At 40.3% G+C, this 20,532-nt stretch overlaps 1 protein-coding gene across 7 annotated transcripts in view; it reads right to left on the bottom strand.

The window, feature by feature from the left end:
• The window catches only part of LOC141432186 (CUGBP Elav-like family member 1), a 531,549-nt gene that overhangs the window by 184,044 nt on the left and 326,973 nt on the right, over positions 1-20,532 (bottom strand). For 4 of the 7 annotated variants that reach the window (XM_074093670.1, XM_074093669.1, XM_074093672.1 and 1 more), the window contains one exon: positions 8,637-9,072. The exons of the other annotated variants lie outside the window; for them this stretch is intronic. In XM_074093670.1, coding sequence (XP_073949771.1) covers positions 8,637-8,770 — 134 coding nt within the window. In that variant the 5' untranslated portion in view covers positions 8,771-9,072. The remainder of the gene's footprint in view (positions 1-8,636; positions 9,073-20,532) is intronic. 7 annotated transcript variants of the gene reach the window in all.

Here is a 20,532-nt window from a genome sequence, read left to right as displayed (position 1 = left end):
AAAAATTATGTGACTTTGTCATCATCAGCCCGAAGACGTCCACTGCTGGACAAAGGCCTCCCCCTTAGAACGCCACAATGAACGACAATTTGCCACTTGCATCCACCGGTTTCCCGCCACTCTCACGATGTCGTCAGTCCACCTGGTGGGAGGCCTGCCAACGCTTCGTCTTCCGGTTCGTGGTCGCCACTCGAGGACTTTTCTCCCCAACGGTTATCTGTTCTTCGAGCGATGTGGCCTGCCCATTGCCACTTCAATTTGCATATTTTCCAGCTATGTCAGTGACTTTAGTTCTTCGACGAATTTCCGTATTCCGGATTCTATCGCGCAAAGAAACTCCAAGCATAGCTCTCTCCATAGCTCGTTGCGTGACTTTGAGCCTCTCTAAGAGGCCAACAGTTAAGGACCACGTCTCAGCGCCATAAGTCATCACTGGCAACACACACTGGTCGAAGACTCTAGTCTTCAGGCACTGCGGAATATTGGACGAGAAGACATCACGAAGTTTCCCGAACGCTGCCATCCGAGTTGGATTCTTCGGGCGACCTCTTTGTCGAAGTTGGACCTACCCAACTGGACAACTTGTCCAAGGTAAACATAGTGGTCAACAACTTCGAGTACATCGCTCCCAACGATAACCGGCACGGGTGTGACATGGACATTTGACATGATTTTAGTCTTGTCCATGTTCATCTTAAGACCCACCTGTTGGGAGACGATACTGAGGTCACTGAGCATAGTATTGAGCTCCTCCAGCGACTCCGCCATTATGACTATATCATCGGCAAAACGAAGATGGGTGATGTACTCGCCGTTGATATTGATGCCGAACCTGTTCCAGTCCAAGAGCTTGAAAACGTCCTCCAACGCATTTGTGAACAGTTTCGGAGAAATAACGTCTCCCTGTCTCACACCTCGCTGCAGTTGGATTGGTTGTGTACTCTCGTCCTGCAACCGGATCGACATAGTGGCGCTGCTGTACAAACTCTTTAACACCTCGATGTATCTATAGTCAATATGGCATCGCTGAAGGGACTGCAGTACAGCCCAGGTCTCGATTGAATCGAAGGCTTTTTCATAGTCCACAAACGCTAAACATAGTGGCCGATTATACTCCTCGGTCTTCTGTATAATCTGGCGGAGCGTGTGAATGTGGTCTATGGTGCTAAAGCCTTTACGGAATCCAGCTTGTTCGGGAGGCTGGAAATCATCAAATCTTCGCTCGAGACGATTCGTAATGACCCTCGAAAACAACTTGTATACATGACTAAGGAGTGAGATGGGTCTATAGTTCTTCAATAAGGTATTGTCGCCTTTTTGAAGAAGAGCACCACCACACTCCTGTGCCATGCTTCCGGCGTGGTACCTTCGAGTATGACGGAATTAAATAACCTCTGGAGGACTACAAGTACCGGTTTACCACCCGCTCTCAGAAGTTCTGTCGTGATTCCGTCATCCCCGGAGCCTTGTTGTTTTTAAGTTGTTTGAGAGCCACTCTAATCTCGTACAGGCTGATATCTGGGATGTCTTCAGTGTAATGACGGGTTAGTTTAGCTCTGGTATCTTGAGCTGCACCTACAACGGGCTTCTGTGTCGAGGCATATAACTGTTCGTAAAACCTTTCAAGCTCTCTCAACAACTCCGGTTTCGATGAGATGATACTGCCCTCGTCGATCTTCAACTTAGTCATTTGGCTTTTCCCAATAGACGAATTCTTTGCAAACACTTTAGAGCCCTGGTTCCGCTCAATTGCTTCCTTAATACGTGCAGTATTAAAGGCACGCACATCGTGTCGCATGGATTTTGAGATTCGCCTATTAAGTCTGCCATATTCCGACATGTCAGTTGAAGATTGCAGCCTCATCTCGTTCCGAAGTTCCATTAATTTAATGGTTTCATTGGAGAGCTTCTGAGGTCTTTTCCGGCGCGGAGCCTTGAAGAACTGGGACCCCACGGCCTGAACAGTTTCTACCAGCCGTTGTTGATCTCGTCCGCTGTTTTGCATTCGGCTAGGCACTGGAAGCGATTATGCAATAAGAGTTGAAAGCTTTCGGGGTTCTGGATTTGGGCAGGACAAGGACGGAGCGTGGACTTCACAAGACGTGACCGTTCTAGCTTCACATTAATATTCAGTGTGCCTCTGACAATACGATGATCACTTCCGGTTTTCACCCTGTTGATCACAGAGACATCACTGAATATTCGCTTCTTGGTCGTCATAATGAAGTCATCTCATTTCTGACTGAACCATCGGGCCGATCCACGTCCACTTCCTGGATGGTCGCTTCTGGAAAAGGAGTTCATTACGTAGAGCTCCTCCTTCTCCAAGAAGTCGACCAGCCGCTGGCCCCTTTGGTTCCGCTGCCCATAACCGTACGGCCCCACTCTCAACTCATCGCCATTCTGAGTGCCCACCTTAGCATTGAAATCGTATGTAATATGTAATTATTGCTCCGAACTTAGTGCCGTGCGACGGTGCGGCCGACATACATCGCGTTGCGCGCCGACTGCTTTCCTACGGTTTTCCTACAATCTGCGCTTGAGGGGTGGGGTAACTCGAACCGGTGCGGGGCGGAGCGTGTCCATTCTGTATGCCAGTACTATTATATATTCTGTGCCTCAGTGTAGCAAATTTAAATTTTTAGTAAATACAAAGTAAATTGGTCGAGACAAAACGATATGGTAAGGGTTCCGTTTAGTATTTTAACCCCCGACGCAAAAAGAGGGGTGTAATAATATGTTTCACCGCTATGTATGTCTGTGTGTCTGTATGTATGTGTGTATGTCTGTCTGTGGCACCGTAGCTCTTAAACGGGTGAATCGATTTGAATGCAGTTTTTTATTTGAAAGCAGGGTTTCTAGCGATGGTTCCAAGTCAAAATATCTTTATTCAACTTAGGCTATAACAAGCACTTATGAATGTTAAAAAAAATCTACCACTGGTTCGGAAAAACCTCTGTTGAGAAGAATCCGGCAAGAAACTCAACGAGGTATATTTTTTTTAGACATGTTTTGGTTCTTAGACATGTTTTATCAAAATCGGTTCCGCTTTTTTGAGATATTGAACTTTGAAGTGACAATGTCGGGGGTTTCCCAATTTTTTGTAGGTTAGGTTTTAACCGCGTAAGACCCACGTCGAATTTTAATTATTAGAATTTGATGCTGGCACTTCACTTGGTATATTTACTGACATATTTGCGTGTGCGAAAGAGATGTACTATTTCATTTCTAGCATGAGCGATGGAGATGTCAATAGCGCAATGCGAATACACAACGCCAAGTGAAGTGCCACCATAATGTAAGTTAAGACGAATCGTTGCCAGGCCTCCCACTAGGTAGACTGAAGACATTGTGAGAGTTGCGGGCAACCGGTGGATGCAAGTGGCGAGTTGTCGTTCATTATGGCGTTCTAAGCGGAACCTTTGTTCAGCAGTGGACGTCTTCCGGCAGATGATGATGACGTAAGTTTAAGACGTTGGGTCTTACGAGGTTAAAAACTAAAAAAAGAACGTCTCAAACTCACAATGCACGCACGCGCCGCGCATTTTGGCCACGCTCGAATCGTTGCCAGGCCTCCCACTAGGTAGACTGAAGACATTGTGAGAGTTGCGGGGCCATCTTTAAGCGGAACCTTTCCGGCGATGATGATGACGTAAGTTTAAGACGTTGGGTCTTACGAGGTTAAGACATAAAAGCTAAAAAAACCAAGATGGCGTCTCAAACGTCACAGCATGACATCACGCGCGTCGCCCGCATTTTGGCCACGCTCAAACAGCCAACGGCCATCTTATCTTATCAGATAATATTTCGTAAATATAGGTTCCACTACACCGCGCTTTTTTATTAAAATAGTTGCATTTAATCTCACCACGCACTATTCATTTGGGGAGCTGAACTAAACACACATTGATAGCTGTTTGTTTTTTAGTTGGAAATATGGTGGCGCACCTTTACTTGGAAACTTATTTTAAGGCCTGTGTTACGATTAATCATCGTTTATAGTCTTTACCCGCGACTTCGCTCGCGAAAATCATGCTGGAAGTCAAATTAAGATTTTAGAAAAGAAGAAGAAGAAGAAAGAACATAAAATACATTTATAAGATAAGATAAGATATCATTTATTGCCACAAAAGTACAAATAGACAACATGAGGGATAGTATGTGTTATTGCGGTTGTGAATTGGACGCTGGTTGGAAATTTACTAAAGTCAGCTATCTACATACAAAATCTAATCCGTCCAGCCATTTTAACGTGAAAGAGTAACACCACAGATATAGATTACGCAAATGCATCTACTTCGTGTGTCCGAACCCCGACCAAACTTCGAGGTTGGCCCCATACAAAGACTGACCGCTAACTTTGCGCGGACATTTGAAAATTCACATCGCTAATTCGCTCTTGAGTCGTCACAGTAGATATAAAAAAGTGACACGGTTGGTTTTCATACAGATTGTGATGTTTGCGTTATCTAGTGTAATCTATATCTGTGAGTAACACATACATACGTAACATAATAGGCTACTTTTTGTCCTGATATTCCCACGGGATAAAATCCTAAAACTTTAGCCATAAAGTGTACAAACATGAAATTTGGTAGAGTATTCTTCAAGCAACGTAAAGCCACCAGAGGTGAGCAAGCACACAAGAATGAACATGTCATGTAATGACAACAGGATTTTGACATTCACTCATTCATTTGATTCATTATCCTTTTTTGCAATCAGTTCTTCATGTAGGTAGGTGTGTGTGTAATCATTTCACCTACTCGTATGATATATGATAATGAAGACCACGATTTTAGATCTGATAGAATCAAATTTCCAAGTTATTATTAGTTAACGCATTCACTGCCACCGACGCACATATGCGTTTTCGGAACATCGCCCAGTGCCGCTGTCATAATTATTCATACATTTTGAACGCACATGTGCGTCGGTGGCACCTGTGGAAGTCAGGTCGCAGTGAATGCGTTAAACATCACTGCTAGTTTCTTTAATTCCGTTTCAGCGTTTTCCATATTAACAAAGCTCGTACCTAACTATTCAGACATTTTAGATTCGAGTCATGACTATACGGACACTGCCTTTAGCTAGAAATTTGATTATCAGGATGACTACCAAGTATATCGCGATGCCGCTTGTACTTTACAGTTTAAGAATATTATTGGATTATCTGAAATCAGTACGATACCAATAGCATTGTTTGTAGAATGTTGTGTAACGATAAGGTGTTAAAAATGTTCGTATTGTACTGTTAATAAAATAAAGTCTGAAACTAGTCTGTTAACCTAATTTCAGCATGTGCAGACGTCCATTCTCGAGTGGAGACCGCGGATCGGCAAGCACAGCGTAGGACGTCCACCAACGAGATGGACGGATGACCTGGTTAAAGTCGCGGGTTCACGGTGGATGCAAGCCGCTTCCAACCGAGGCAACTGGAGGTCTATGGGGGAGGCCTATGTCCAACAGTGGACGTCCTATGGCTGATATAATGAGGATAATGAGACGTCAGTTCTGTTTATAATAAGCATATTGAATGGGAATTCTCCACAGTAGTACTTGACAGGTTTTAGAGATTCTCCATATCTACTAATCAGTCAATTCCTTTACGGTCATAAGAGACGCGCGAGTTTCTTGCGGCGCATTCTTCTTGGCAATGATGGTCTTTCCGAAAGCGCTGGTAGATTAAAAAATTACGTGTAAAAGTGCCCATTGCGGCCTATTTACTGAATAAATCTTTTGAATTTTGAATTTTTGCGCTGGAGAAGAACCGGTGGAGGCAGATTATCCGCTCCAGATGCAACCCTGATACCGGTCACGATCCTCAGACATGGGGGACTTAACCAAAGAGACACATTTAGTATGAAAAAAATATTCGCAAAACTACTGTGGTTATTGCACTCTCATTGGCCGGCCCAAGATAAATTGGAAAGTACAGTCGGGCATTGTGTTGAAGGGAAAACTATCACTTGAAACCTAGTATTAACAACAACTAGTAGTTCAACGATCTGCTGCTTGAAAGTACCTACCTACTTACGCCGGACCTACTAAGTCACTAATGAGTCCGCTCCTAATAGTACGACATAAGTGTTAAATTACTAATGTCTGATATTTTATAAGAAAGTGAAATAAAAAGCACCTTTGCTACTTAAAAAACTAGTAACATTTTTTAACGAACCATAAAGTAACAAACGCAAGCGCGCACTCTCCATTTCCATACAAAATAACACATAAATGTATACCTAATATTATATGCCAAACAGTTGCAGCTGCAGCTGCAGCTGGTGGGAAGTAGGAAGGCAATATACTCTAAATTATATAAACGGTAAACTGCAAAGTAAAGCTCGAATCTGTATGCAGCTTTCTAGAAAACTATGTACTTAGGTAGGTAAGTAGTTAGTTCTCGTGAGATTTTACAAAACTAGACGCGTTAAATTTTCCGTATAATCTTGCAATCGACATAGATCTTAAATACGACAGAAAATCAGGGCATTGAGACCCTATTGCAGGGATGGGGAAACTTTTTCCTTCGCGTGCCAATATATACTAACGAAATATATGGCGGGTCAAGTTGTTGCATTTTTGGATATGTTATTTTTACTGAAATAAAAATATTCATGTGTTTTTTGTAACACTAATTTGGCCATTGCCAAGGAGAATGAAATTTTGTAACAATACGAAATCTTCTCTTGACTTTTGTTTGATGGTCGCGGGCCGGATTTCAAGACTTCGCGGGCCGGAGATGGCCCGCGGGCCGCAGTTTCCCCATCCCTGCACTCATGATCGTATTCCTCAATTCTTTCTATCCTCATCCTATTCTATGTGATATAAAGAAGCGTTGAAAACGACTTTTTGTTGGTTAGGTTATAACTTATGGACCCTCAAGTAGATGATCGTGGGTTCTATTCAAACACGGGCTCACATCTCTTAGTTTTTCTAAAAGAAAAACATCATGCAGAAACTAGCACAAAACTGATGCAATTATAATGGTGTGTGGTGTGTGAAATTCCTAATCCGCACTGGGTCCGCGTGGGAGCTACAGCCCAAGCCCTTTCATTCTAAAAGAGGCCCATGCCCTGCAGTAGGACGCATAAAGGCTGAGATGAAACATCTAAATCCCTGCGTTGTACTAAGCCACTTTTGAATGCATAGACACTCAATATTCATAGAAATGAGACTGGTAAAGACAACCCGTTTCAATCCAGCATTCTGATAGACGTGGTGGATAGGTAATCTAGATAGTTTCCGGTAAAATTAACATAGTATCTACGCCACTTTAGCTATTCATGTGGCGAATTCGCTCTCTTTGTTTTTCTCGAATACAGTCATTACGTATCAGAGTAAAGATGTAAAGTCTCAATAAGATAATTCGGAATATCTATGGCTTTATCATCTTTTCTAAACATCTCTCTACACCCACCCGCTTCAAATCTTCAACTATAACTACTAATTAGATTAGATACTTAAAATGAAAAATAGTAATAAACGAATGCGGCCTTATTATCTAATATTTAACCCCCGACGCAAAAAGAGAGCTATGTGTGTCTGTCTGTGGCACCGTAGCTCTTAAATGGGTGAACCGATTTGAATTTTCTAGCAATGGTTCTTATAGACACGTTTTATCAAAATCGGTTTAGCCGTTTTTGAGATATTGAACTTTGAAGTGACAATGTCGGGGGTTATCCAACTTTTTCTTGGTTAGGTTATTATTAAATCAGGCGTTACTTTGCGGAGGTCTATATTAATGAACTGAAACAATGATTGCTGAGGCCTTATTGTCTAACCGTTAGACTCTAACGCATTCGCAATCACGATCGTTTTCACCACTTTTTTCTGTCACTCGGTATAAGATGAGAGTAGAAAGAGATGGTGAATGCAATCGCAAGCGCCAGGACGTTAGACAATACGGCCACTGATTAGCAACACTCTAACTGATATATTATTATCTTTCCCTTAATGATATCCATGCCGACACGCACGACAGACTAAAGTGTTTTGCACGTTGTTCTACTTCAAGCTATCAAATCTGAATTGTGATCCATTTAGGTATTTTCACAGAAAAAATCCTTCGTTGAAGCACTCGCTTTGCTCGGCACCGGATCAATGGATTTTTCGAATTGAATTTTGGCGACCTTAGCACCCTCACCGGCTTGCAATAAGTAAAACTTACACTAAAACAACATTAAATTTGGCGCCCAATTATGATTGGCACCCGGTGGGGGCGCAATGTTTTTACCCCCTCTAGATCCGATCCTAGCATCATAAAATACACTATGAAAACGTTCTACGTTAGCACAGGGGCCTTATTGTATAGTATAACACACATGGAAACACAATCGTTTTCACCACTTATTTCTGTCACATGGTCAACACATGGTATAGAATGAGGGTAGGAAGACACGGTTCATTTTTTGTGAACAATTTTCTGTAAAAATGGCCGAAGATTCTGCTACACTTTTTTAAGTCATCTAGCTAGTACAAATACAGTAACTCTAACAAATAATCGAAAACGACATCAAAATCTCCAGCCGATTCGTGAAAAAAGGCGATTGAAATGCTCGAATAATGACCCGGGAATCAAATGGTTCGACAGCTACTTGTCAAGTAGAGTTACAGCTTACAGTTAAGTGACTTACTTGGGCTTAGTGTAGGGTGCAGAAGGCGATGACGCCTTGTGGTTCCGGTTGGGGTGCGAGTGTCTGTTCGCGTTGGTATCGAGGCCGCCGCCCGGCGAGATCTTCCCCGCCAGCGTGTTCAGTGAGTGCAGCATTGCGGGCGGCGGCCGCTTGGGTCCAAGCAGCCTGGTCACTTTGACGATTCCACCACGTTTGCCGAGACCGCGCTTGCCACGGGCCGCCACGACGCCTTATCAACTGATAAGAGGCGCGGGGGCACACCCGCCCCCCGCCTCATCGCAACCTGACACTCTCACGACGCACACACTGATTCACTTTTTTCGAAACTTTGTCTAGCGGGGTTATCGTCCTGTCCGATTCAAGCATTTTTTTGACATTTTCTCATAACTCCGTCCATGCGGCACTGATTTAGTCACCGGCCTTTGGAACTGCTAAACTAAGAAACCGTTGCTTTTAATTTGCGTTCGACACTTCTTTTAAAAAATAAAAATAAGCCCTAAAGAGCGTTGCGATATTTTAGTTGCGCAAAAGTATTTTATATTATAGCCAAATCCATAAATTAATAACTATAATGAGTCCCCATTGTGTTAATTTGACGTATTTCCCCGAGGAAAACGGTAAAATGTTCCAAGACGTTAGAAAGCGATATCAATTTTCTAAACGCCTAAAGGAAACTATCAGCAATATGTTACAAGTCAGCGCGTCGTGCTGTTTCCGCCGCGCAGGCGTTTGATTTAAGGTCTTAATAGTATAAGATTTTACCGTAAACTTTTACACTTTTTCTTTAATAGAAATATCGCTTATATTAAAGGTTGCACACAGGTTTGCCCAGCAAAATCTTGCCAGGAGTTTTAAAAAAAAAACCATTTTTTTAAGAGTTGCATTCCTTTGTTTCGAAACCAAATTAAGTAGTAGCATAGAAAAAGAATAGTACTTTGTGTATTAAGGGCGGTAAACAAGGAATTACGAACGAGATTCTATTAGAAGCCCGAAGTCGACGACTAAGGGCTTTAATGAGTCGATGTTTGTAATTTTAGTACCGCCCGTGCGACATACAATGTTTTTCATCACATTTGCGAGTAAAATTGTATATTTGCAAAAGAGAAACTAATATTTTGCCGATACCGCTAACTACGCTCTTGGCTGCGCCAGCCTCCGCGCCCCCAAGCATGTGCCCGACGTGCGCGCGCCTCGCTCCTGCACGCCATGCAGTATCACACTCATTTACCGACCTCGGGCTTCATGACTAGCACATAAAGGTCGAGGGTTTTATTTGGGCGGTTGCAAGCAAGGTAGCCTGCATGTTTCGACACTGTTTACGAGCAAGTGTGGTGAAAAGATATTAATAGCTGGAAAAAAAAATTGCCACATCTCCGCCTGCCGCAACTCTTGGGTTTAAGTTTATTAAGATTGCGCCAAACTGAAATGTATCAACAATCAACCTATTCTTGGAAGCTTTTATTTAACTTCACCTCATATAAATATTTGTAAGATTCAAATCTTGCAAATTATTACATTTAACACCTAACATTTAGTTTAATTCTTATTTAAAACAAAGAACACTTGAGTGCATAATTAATTGTTGAACAGAGATCTCACGCTATAATAAAATGAAACAATACACCCTTTAACGTTTTAGAATTTCACTCGTGTCATATAAAATAGTACGCCCGATACCGAACAAATCATAAATTGGCGTCGAGCCAAGAAAACTGATATAGAGGTCATTAGAAAAACTTTTACACGTGGCAGTAGGTACTAAGTGTTCGTAGACGCTTAGTATTTAATGAAAGGAGACTAAGATATTGAATATAAGTTTTTTTACGTATGTACCCACCTACCCAGAAGAGTGGCAAACGAGCAATTAGGTCACGACCTTTTATATAAATTGTAGCAGGTGAAGTAGACACATTGATAATAGAGAAAGAAAGAGAGAGAGGGGGAGAGAGAGGGGGAGAGAGAGAGAGAGAGAGAGAGAGAGAGAGAGAGAGAGAGAGAGAGAGAGAGAGAGAGAGAGAGAGAGAGAGAGAGAGAGAGAGAGAGAGAGAGGTACAAAATATGAAACAGGCGACCATAGCATGCAGTTCCTAATGGCCGGTTCACAATATTCCAGTAAAATCGTTCCTGTCGTGATACATTGCGGGCTCACAATACGAGCAGCGACCACGATACAGCCTTGTAAAAAGTGTCAGGTAACAATTTAATACCAAAACCATCAAACCTTATTGGCTACCAGTAGGCAGAAAGGAAGCGCCTTTTTGATATAGAATTGTGATATTTGACTAAAAGTCCTTAAAGCCTCGCAAGTCAAGTAGAGGAAAAAGCGTAAACCTTTAAACTGTCGAACACTCAGTGCGCGAGTCCCGCGTTGGCCGGTTTTTCATATTAGACGCCCGTTACCATAATAAGACACTTATTACGTAGGAGGCCGCCACAAACCGCCCAGTTTTGTTCACGAGCCAAATATTTATGTGTTTTGTATTCATTACATTTCCTTCTTGGAAACTGTTCTCGTACGTCTAAGAGATTGTATTTCGTTTTAATGTGAATTTTTACAAGTGGTGTCGCGATACTGGGATGCTGGGAAATAATCACAGAAATAATTTTTGCGCAAATGGTTTCCTTGAATTGTTCATTATTCTGTTGGCCCAGATTGTTTTTGAGAATTTTAAAGTGTACTTCAGAAACGTACTAGCTGTTACCAGCGACTTCGTCTGAAAGGAATTCGGTTATAACTAACCCGCAGAAACGATAGCTTTATCCGGGATAAAAGATTAATTCAGAGGAATTATTGTTTAATGCACTCGGAATCACAATCTTTTCACCACTTCTTTCTGTCACACGCTATATGATGAGGGTAGAAAGAGATAGAGAATGCAATCGCTAGCACTCGGGCGTCAGAAAATACGGCCACAGGTCATAAAATATTGTATTTATTCACAAATTTGCTGCAAAACACGGGCGAGTTTAGACTTCTAAGAGTCTCGTTCGTAATTCTTTGTTTACCGCCCTTAAAGCAATAATGTACTTTTAAGTTGTGTGACATTTTCACTCTATGGGTAGGTATGGGTATATCTATAAATAGTTAGGGTTCACCGTTCGATAGTACTCAAATTACCAGTGCTCTTCGATCTAGACACGTTTCATTGAACATTCGGCGTCCATCACTTGGCAACGAAGTGCTTCTGGACCGGAGGCAATCAGGGAAGAGTTATGAACTTTCACATTTAGCTATAGTACTTAAGTTTAGAATTGATTTGTTGCGGTCCCTGATTTGTCCATAGAACTACGAATAAGACGAATAGAAATGTCAGGCGTGGTCTAATCAATAGTACGGCTAAAAATCTAGAGTGTTACTCTGCCTATTGTAATTGTTATTATTATAATAAAGCATATATTTTAAAATAAAAATACTTTTGAACATGTTTTACTATCGTTGGCATGTTTCCATATACTGGTCTGTCTATGTTCGAAGTGTATGACGTCAAAGTTGTAAAACTTTATCAGAGGAGATTAGGTAGAATTAACCTAACCAAATGCTAAAATAATTCCAGATTAATTTTATTACATTGTGTAAATAGCTCAACCGGTTGATAGGCCAAGGGTGGCAGGGTAGATAGGACAACTGGGTGATCATACAAGTGGCGAGTTGTCGCTCACTGTAGTGTCCTAAAGGGATGGCCTGTGTTCCAAAATTGACGTCTTCCAAGACGTCTTCCTTTGGACGTATTCTACTAATACTATAAATGTGAAAGATTGTGAATCTGCGTGTGTGTATGTTTGTCACTCCTTCACGCTGAAACAGCTGGACGGATTTGGATGAAATTTGTTACGAAAGTAGCCAGACATTTTTATCCCAATATACACGGGATAAAATCTCTGAATCGGTAGTTTAAATACTGCAATATCAATATAGACCACGATATTGTTTTTGGAAATTCCCACGGGAATTTGGTAAAATACAGGAATTTTAATTCAACTGTGGGATCTAACGATTTACGCGTACGAAGTCGCGGGTAAATACAAGTATAGACAAATTACACAAGAAAAATAAGAATAGGTACAACGATTAATGTCTTTCGCTAGCTTACCCTTGAATGTCCCCATGGTGTGATGTGGTAGTGTTGTGAAAAACGCTCATTTCGAGGCTTAAAGACTCGAACCTTAAAGACTCTCCTTAACGACTGTATCTTGCATCATACGCAAGCCTTGTCAAACATAGTCCTTTAAGACTCTGGATGCTCGAGTATTTAAGCCTCGATAATTAGCGTTATCCACAACTCTAGATGTGAGGTTGCCTGATAGAGTTCGGTAAAGTAATTCCCATCATTACATCAATTTTAAAACAAAACAGCAATGGCATGGACTAAAACAATAAGCTCTCTTGTAATTCAATGGAAATTCATATCGTGTCGCATTAGAGCTGCGCGAAATAAAATTCTATATCATTATGTCCCTCTGTAACTCGGCCTTATACTACGAAGTTCAAAATACTAACTTCGTATCATGCCGTCCTGCTGACGCTAATATTATTTAATACGAAAGTGAGAGAGACGGTACGATACGAGTTTCGATTTTCGAATTTCGTAGTAGCCCCCCTGCAGGGTGCAGGCCCGTTCGTGACTTCGGCGATTTGGCGTGCTCAATAAAAAAATCTCTGCCAATTTATGTTCACGAATAGGCACTGCGGACGATTTGCGAGCGTACCGCTCTTTCGGTCTCGTTTCCTCTTGGTAATAAAATTCGAAGGGGTATATTAGCATAATTCTGTTTTGGGTAATTTTTTTCTGCCCCCCCCAAGTTTGTTTAGCGGTGATGGCTTGACGGTTGATTGACCTTGGAGGTGTTTATTCAGGTAGACATGAACGCAGATCTTTTGTAAAACTCACTTTTGTTTAGTATTTTTGTTTTTTTTATAACATAGGTACGGTCAGGATCGTTAATTTGGATCGAAAATCTGTCATTTTGTATTACAATTCAAAGGATTTTTTGACGAAATGGGTCTGAAATTAACGCTCGTGACCGTACTTTTTTTTAGAGCTCAAAAGCAGCTTTTTTTTACTTTATGTTAAACTTCCTCGCATAGTATCTATTGGCACTGTTAAGCTTGGATAATTATTTTTAATTTAATTTTATGATAGCTCTTCTAGCCTGCGACGAAGTGTTTTCTTTTTGTAAAACGTTGTACCAATTGTTATTTTGTACTGCAAATTATCTTAACATATCTAATAGAAAGACTGCCCTTTTTAACGAAAAACGGTCATCATAAAGTCGCGACCAAAGTACAAGATTTCCTCTTAAATAAACACGATTCAACACAAACAACTTTTTAGGTTAAACGGCCAAGTTGGAACGCAACCCGACCGGGCTTTCCGACCTTCGTAATTAATTTCTTTTGAAGCCTGTTACAACCGACTATATTTTAATTCACGACATTTTTATTGTGGATTCGTGCCGCAGGGAGTTGTTCTGGTCAGAAAAAAAAAGCTTTTACTTAATCGTGTTTTATTGTTCAACCAAAGTTAACGCTAGCTCTAGCTTTGTCTTGACCGGGATTGTAGATGACAGAAGTTATTTTTAGTAGACTCAGTTTATACTCCCATTGGAAAATAATTCATTCATAGAAATACGGAAACCTAAAAAGAAGAGCATTCTAATATTGTCGAGTTTCTTGCCGGATTCTTCTCAACAGAGGTTTTTCCGAACCGGTGGTAGATTTTTTTTGACATTCATAAGTGCTTCTTATAGCCTAAATTGAATAAAGATATTTTGACTTGACTTTTGACTTTGATTATTTTCACTCATGCTCTAAACTTTGTATTAATGCTAAATATGGCAAACATAAAAGGCCTTCAGCTTTAGACGTAAGATTGAACCTAAAAATCATCCTCATCATCACCATATTAGCCGTAGGACGTCCACTCTTGGGCGTAGGCCTCCCCCATAGACCTCCAGTTTCTTTGGTTGAGACATAAAATGCCCATATCTTAAGAGGAACAAAAATATCCAGTCGCAACCGGAACTCGATACGGCGTCGCCCAGGGAACGTATTTCTTCTATTACCAGCGCTACTACTGGGAAATACTGGCTGTCAACAACCCCGGACAATATTTGACGAGAAAAATAATAATTTATCGTATCAATAACCTATTTTTACAAGCTTTTTAGTTCACTTGCAGTATTCGTATGTACAGTAGAGGAAACTGAATCACGTACCAGGGTGGAATCTTCGTGTCACTGATGTCATGTTGACATCCTATACATCTGCCAATGAAATCACAGCGAAATTGATTATGAAAAAGTCCTACTCTGTTACGTGATACAGTTCCCTCGACCGCACAATTAGGTAAGCCAAGCCGTCGGTGGCAAACTAGAGGTTTGACCTTATGACCTCGCAAGCAGATAATCGTGGGTTCAATGTATTGTATTGTATTTTTTTGTAAAACTCCTAGTTTATATTTTAGTCTTCTAGTTTGTATGTTCTCCACGTAGGAAATTCCTTTTTTGTCCTTGAGCCGGCCAATCAGAGTGCAACAATCACTGCAATGTTTTGGCAAAGAATTGTACAAATTGTACAACATTTCTACTTACAGCTCATTGTCACGTGCGACCTTAAAGCATCATAGAAACGTTACAACAACGTCGAAACACAATCTAATAAGGAACTTGCTAAAGCGCTTACACTGTTTGTGTTTTTATTTAACTTAGTTCCACTCTGTGCCACGAGATTACAACTCACTCCGCTAATTGAATGTTAACAGAGTTCCCATCGATTTTTCCGGTCTATATGAACACATTCCATTAACCGCGATACGCTTTGTTTCGGCATGTGTGGTTTGTTCATATTATGCATACTCGTAATGCGCGGTTAAAAGGTCGGATGCGTTTTTAATTTTACAAAAATCGTTTTATATTTAATCTCAGGTGAGATTTTTGGACGTGTATTTAAAAAAAAAAAACGGGTTTTCTGCCTATTCGCAGCAATATTATTCCCAAATGTTACATTTGCCAAACTGTTCATTTCCGAACTCACGATTTTCTATGAAACCATGTTTATTTTCGGAACTTTCATAAAATAAACCTAACCTAACCTAGGTACGTGTTGTTCTAATAAACCATAAGAAATACAATGTGATTTTTTTGGTTTCGGAGAAAATTAAGAGTCGGGAAATAAGACAGTTGGCAAATGAAACATTTGGAAAAAAATAATTCTGCTAAAAGGCAGGATACCAAAAAAGTGTGTAATAAAATATCGCTTTATACAATCTGTTGTTCTGCTGACAACTGAAATCAACGAGCAAAATGATTTGTTTTGGATTCAGATCAAATCAGATCTAATACATATACTATTACTTAATGACTATATACTACTCCTGTTGTCGTGGTCTGAATACTTATTCCATGCGTCTACCTGTTGCCGTTATTAATGTCCAGCAAAAAACGGCAAAAAAACACGTTTGTTGTATGGGAGCCCCCCTTAAATATTTATTTTATTTTATTTTTAGTATTTGTTGTCATAGCGGCAACAGAAATGCATAATCTGTGAAAATTTGAGCTGTCTAGCTATCATGGTTCATGAGATACAGCCTGGTGACAGACGGACGGACGGACGGACAGCGGAGTCTTATAGTAGTCGGGTCCCGTTTTCACCCTTTGGGTACGGAACCCTAAAAATGATCAAACCGGTAATTAAATTCAATGTTTCAAGATTCTCATGTGAGAGCGCGCAGCAGCGCTCTTTATTGCCAACTTATAATGACTCCAGCACCGTGCCGTGGTGTGGAAGGTAAGGGGAAATCGACCACCATTTTCCCAAGAAAGTCGTCATGAGGGTTCGTTTGAATACAATACAATACAATACAATAACTCTTTATTGCATACCTCCCGGATCAAAAGTTTTATAGAAACCAGTATGTGTAACCATTACTTAACAATCCTATAACACTCTTACAAATAGTAATTAATCGTTTCCACCTTGAAAGCATGTCTACCAAATTATTAGTCATTCCGGAAATGGGAAAGGGTTGAGTTAGACTTTAAAAAAATCCCGGAAAGTGAATTAAACTTCTTGTTATGATATCAGTTGCGCTGACTGTCCGAAATTACAAGTACACAAAGCAAACAACCGCTAACGTCGCTCAGAGTCAGAACCATAATGAGATATTAAAACAAACTCAACCGCCGGCGCTGCTCTTGATGCTTTGTTTGAGACAATTATTTACACTAGACTCTTTCGTAGTTGGGTCAGTATAAAGTTGTGGAGGGGCGAAGTTGGATGAGGCAAGTGGAGCATAGCGTCCGCATAAAGATGCAGAGTTAAAATTTAAAATAGAAGTGGCCGTTATGTTATGTGTTTTAAAAATGACAGCAAAGTACAAATTGTCTATGATTTTCTTTTTTTATTGACATTGTTATCTCATATAGAAAATACTAACTGAAACATAGATGCACAGAAAAACCAGAAAAAGAGACCAGCGCTGAGAATCGATCCCAGGTCCTCAGCATTCCGTGCTGCGTGCCAAACCCCTACACTACCACTCTCTCAATCTTAATTGTTATCTCAGCAGTAAATATCACAGTGCAAAGGCCTTCTCTCAAAATGACAGGGCTTGAGCTCAGTTTACAATTCGTTTTTTAGGGTACCTCCCATAGACGTAAAGTGGGGGTGATTTTTTTTGCTCATCCAACTCTATCGTGTGGGAAATCGTTGGATAGGTATTTTAAAACTATTTGGGGTTTTCTAAGACGATTTTTCGATTCAGTGATTTGTTTGCGAAATATTCTACTTTAAGTTGCAAATTTTCATTAAAATCGAGCGTCCCCCCCCCCTCTAAAATCTAAAACTGTGGGTGGAAAAATTTGAAAAAATTCAGGATGGTAGTAAGTATATCCAACTTTCAAGGAAAACTATAACCGCTAAGTTTGCTTGAGAATTATTAGTACTTTATGAGTAAATAGCAGCCTAAGGTATAAAATATACCTAAACTTGGAAGATTCCGTATAAAATACGAAATCCTTAGAAAAATATTACTTAATGTTTTCGTAATGGCTACGGAACCCTATTTTGGGCGTGTCCGACACGCTCTTGGCCGGTTTTTTTTCTTATATATGCACCTACTTTTGACATAATCTGGTTCATAATCTAAAATAGTGGTCTGGAAGAGATCACTTTTAAGCGATAAGACCGCCTATTGTCTAACCTAAGTTTGTGTGTGTACATTTTTTTGTACTGATTTGTGGTGTGCAATAAAGAATATTTGTATTGTATTGTATTGTATTTTGTATGCAGGTTTCTCTCAATTTATGCTTCACCATAAAGCTCATCACAGCTGGTAAATTTCAAATGTAATTTCTAATCTTGATTAATATTAATTAATAGCGATTAGAATACTTAAAAGCTGAATGTCGATCTCGGTGTCGGCGTGTCATAGAAGAGACCTATATCCAACAGTGGAATGATGATAATGATGAGGATGATTGATCATTGTGAATAATGGTTCTACTCTACATAAATATATATATCTATATATGTATATAAGTAAAAATGAATCTTAAAATGTGTTGCTAAGCGCAAGACTCGGGAACGACTGGTCCGATTTCGCTAATTCTTTTTTTGTTGTGTTCATTACTGTCAGGAGAAGGTTCTTATGGAAGAAAATACAGAAAAAAACAACGGGGGCAAAGCCGCGGGCAACAGCTAGTACATAGGTAAAAATGTAGAGATCTAAATTTCACGAGATCCACAGCCACAATTTCACGACGTCAAATTTCGAGCAGGCCGTCAGCTCTCATTAAATAAATCTAACTTGGCCCGCTTGATTACCGCGGCCTATTATACGCCTCTGCCGGTGACATACGGACAAAAAAGCCCCCCGGAGAGCGTAATTACGCCTTATCCGGTGAATTTAACTCGGCGTAAAACCCAGCTCGGACACCCTGTACTACGAATTGTAAAATTCAAACTTCGTATATTGCCGTGCCGCTGACGTTAATACGAGAGCGAGAGGGACGGTACGATACGAACCTCGATTTTCGAATTTGGCAGTAGCCCGTGGCTTTGTAAACCGACCGTCCTAGTGGGAAATTTCATTAATTTCCATTCGCCAACTTCGTCTCGGTCTTCTGTCGGTTATTTTGTTTTGGATTACTATAGTAATTTTCAATGGTTCACTGCTAGCTAATTTATAGTCTACTATAGTGTTTACCCGCGGCATCGCACACGTAAATCATTAGATACGGCAGCTGAATTGAAATTTCAGGATTTTTGAAAATTCCCGTGGGAATTCCCGAACATTAAATCGTGGTTTTTATTGACGTTACATTAAAAACGATATGTCAAATTTCATGATTCTAAGCCCAGCGGTTGTTGTTTCGAGATTTTATCGCTATCCCGTGGGAATATCGGAATAAAAAGTAGCCAATGTTTTATTTTAGATCTACATACCAAATTTCATCTAAATTTGTCCAGCCGTTTCAGCGTGAAGGAGTAACAAACATACTCACTCACTCACAAACTTTCGCATTCATAATATTAGTAGGATTTGAGGCCACTTTCTGAATGATCGACGTTCATTTTCAGTTCAATAAATATCAATACGTCAAAAACTATTGTTCTAATAAATATCTACATACGAATATACGACATATTGTGACACGAGCATGACAATGCTAATCAATGGATCGGAAATTGATACAATAGATCAAAATCCAGCCAGACGGAAATTACGTTGAAACAATAAGTAAATTCGTATATTTATGAACGATTTCACACTTTGTCGCTCAAGTTCTATTCAGAATTCAAATAATGCCTCAGACTTGTGTGCTATGAACACATCGTGTAAATACACTTGGGCGCAAAGAAATCGAGCCAACCTTGCAAATTTTTACGTTTCCATGACAACACTTACGACCTAAAAAACATAAAAACCAACGTAAAAATTGCAAGGGCGGCTCGATTTCCTTGCTCCCAAGTATAGTAGCATATTTCTAATTGGTTCTGGCAGCAAAATATTGGGCGTAGTCACCAAATGTTACTCAATACGAAATAAGTATTAAGTAGGGATTTTAGAAACTGCGCAGGTCCTATACCGAAGCCAAATCTAAAAATTCTTAGTGAATGTGACACAAACTTTTTTTTAACTATATACTTTAATTTACCACTATAATAACCTTCAACATTGTCGTTTCAAAGTTAGATTTCTCAAAAACTGCTATAGGTACTTACCGATTTAAATTATAGCTAAGAGAACTCGCACTTAAGTAAAATAAAAACTCATAACACCCCTCTTATCGCGTCGGGGGTTGAAAATCACACGGCAATCGAATAGCAAATAAAAAAACCAGTAAGCCTATTTTGTACCAGATTGACAAAACTAATTAGGTTTCTTTGCCCCCGCTAAATCTGGGGCGGAGGCGGCGTGGCTTCAGATCGTCTGCGCCTGATCGCGGCCCCCGCACCTGTAGATTGGCCGCATAAAGTACATTTAGGCCACAGTACTGTCAGACACAGTACGTTAGATATCAGTTTTTTTTTCGAGTTTTTTATAATCGACTGTCATCCTATCCTACTATCTTACTAATATTATAAATGCGAAATAAAAAATACAAAAAGCGAAAGTTTTGATTAAGTAAGATTCGCTAGCGAGGTTCGTGAGTTCAAACGGTACCGGACCATCGCAACGCGGTACGGATTTGAAATTAGCCGCGAGCATTTACGGTAAGGAACATCGTGAGGAAACCTGCAGTTTGTGTAAGTGAGCGAGGTTCGTGAGTTCAAACCCCGGGCCGCACCTCTGAGTTTTTCGAAGTTCATGTGCAAAATTACATTTGAAATTTACCACGAGCTTTACGGTGAAGGAAAACATCGTGAGGAAACCTGCACCTGTGAAGTAATTCA

This window comes from Choristoneura fumiferana, chromosome 10 (assembly GCF_025370935.1).
Source record: "Choristoneura fumiferana chromosome 10, NRCan_CFum_1, whole genome shotgun sequence".
Taxonomy (NCBI): domain Eukaryota; kingdom Metazoa; phylum Arthropoda; class Insecta; order Lepidoptera; family Tortricidae; genus Choristoneura; species Choristoneura fumiferana.
Note: the sequence above shows the minus strand (reverse complement) of the source record. Positions and strands in the feature narration are given on the sequence as shown.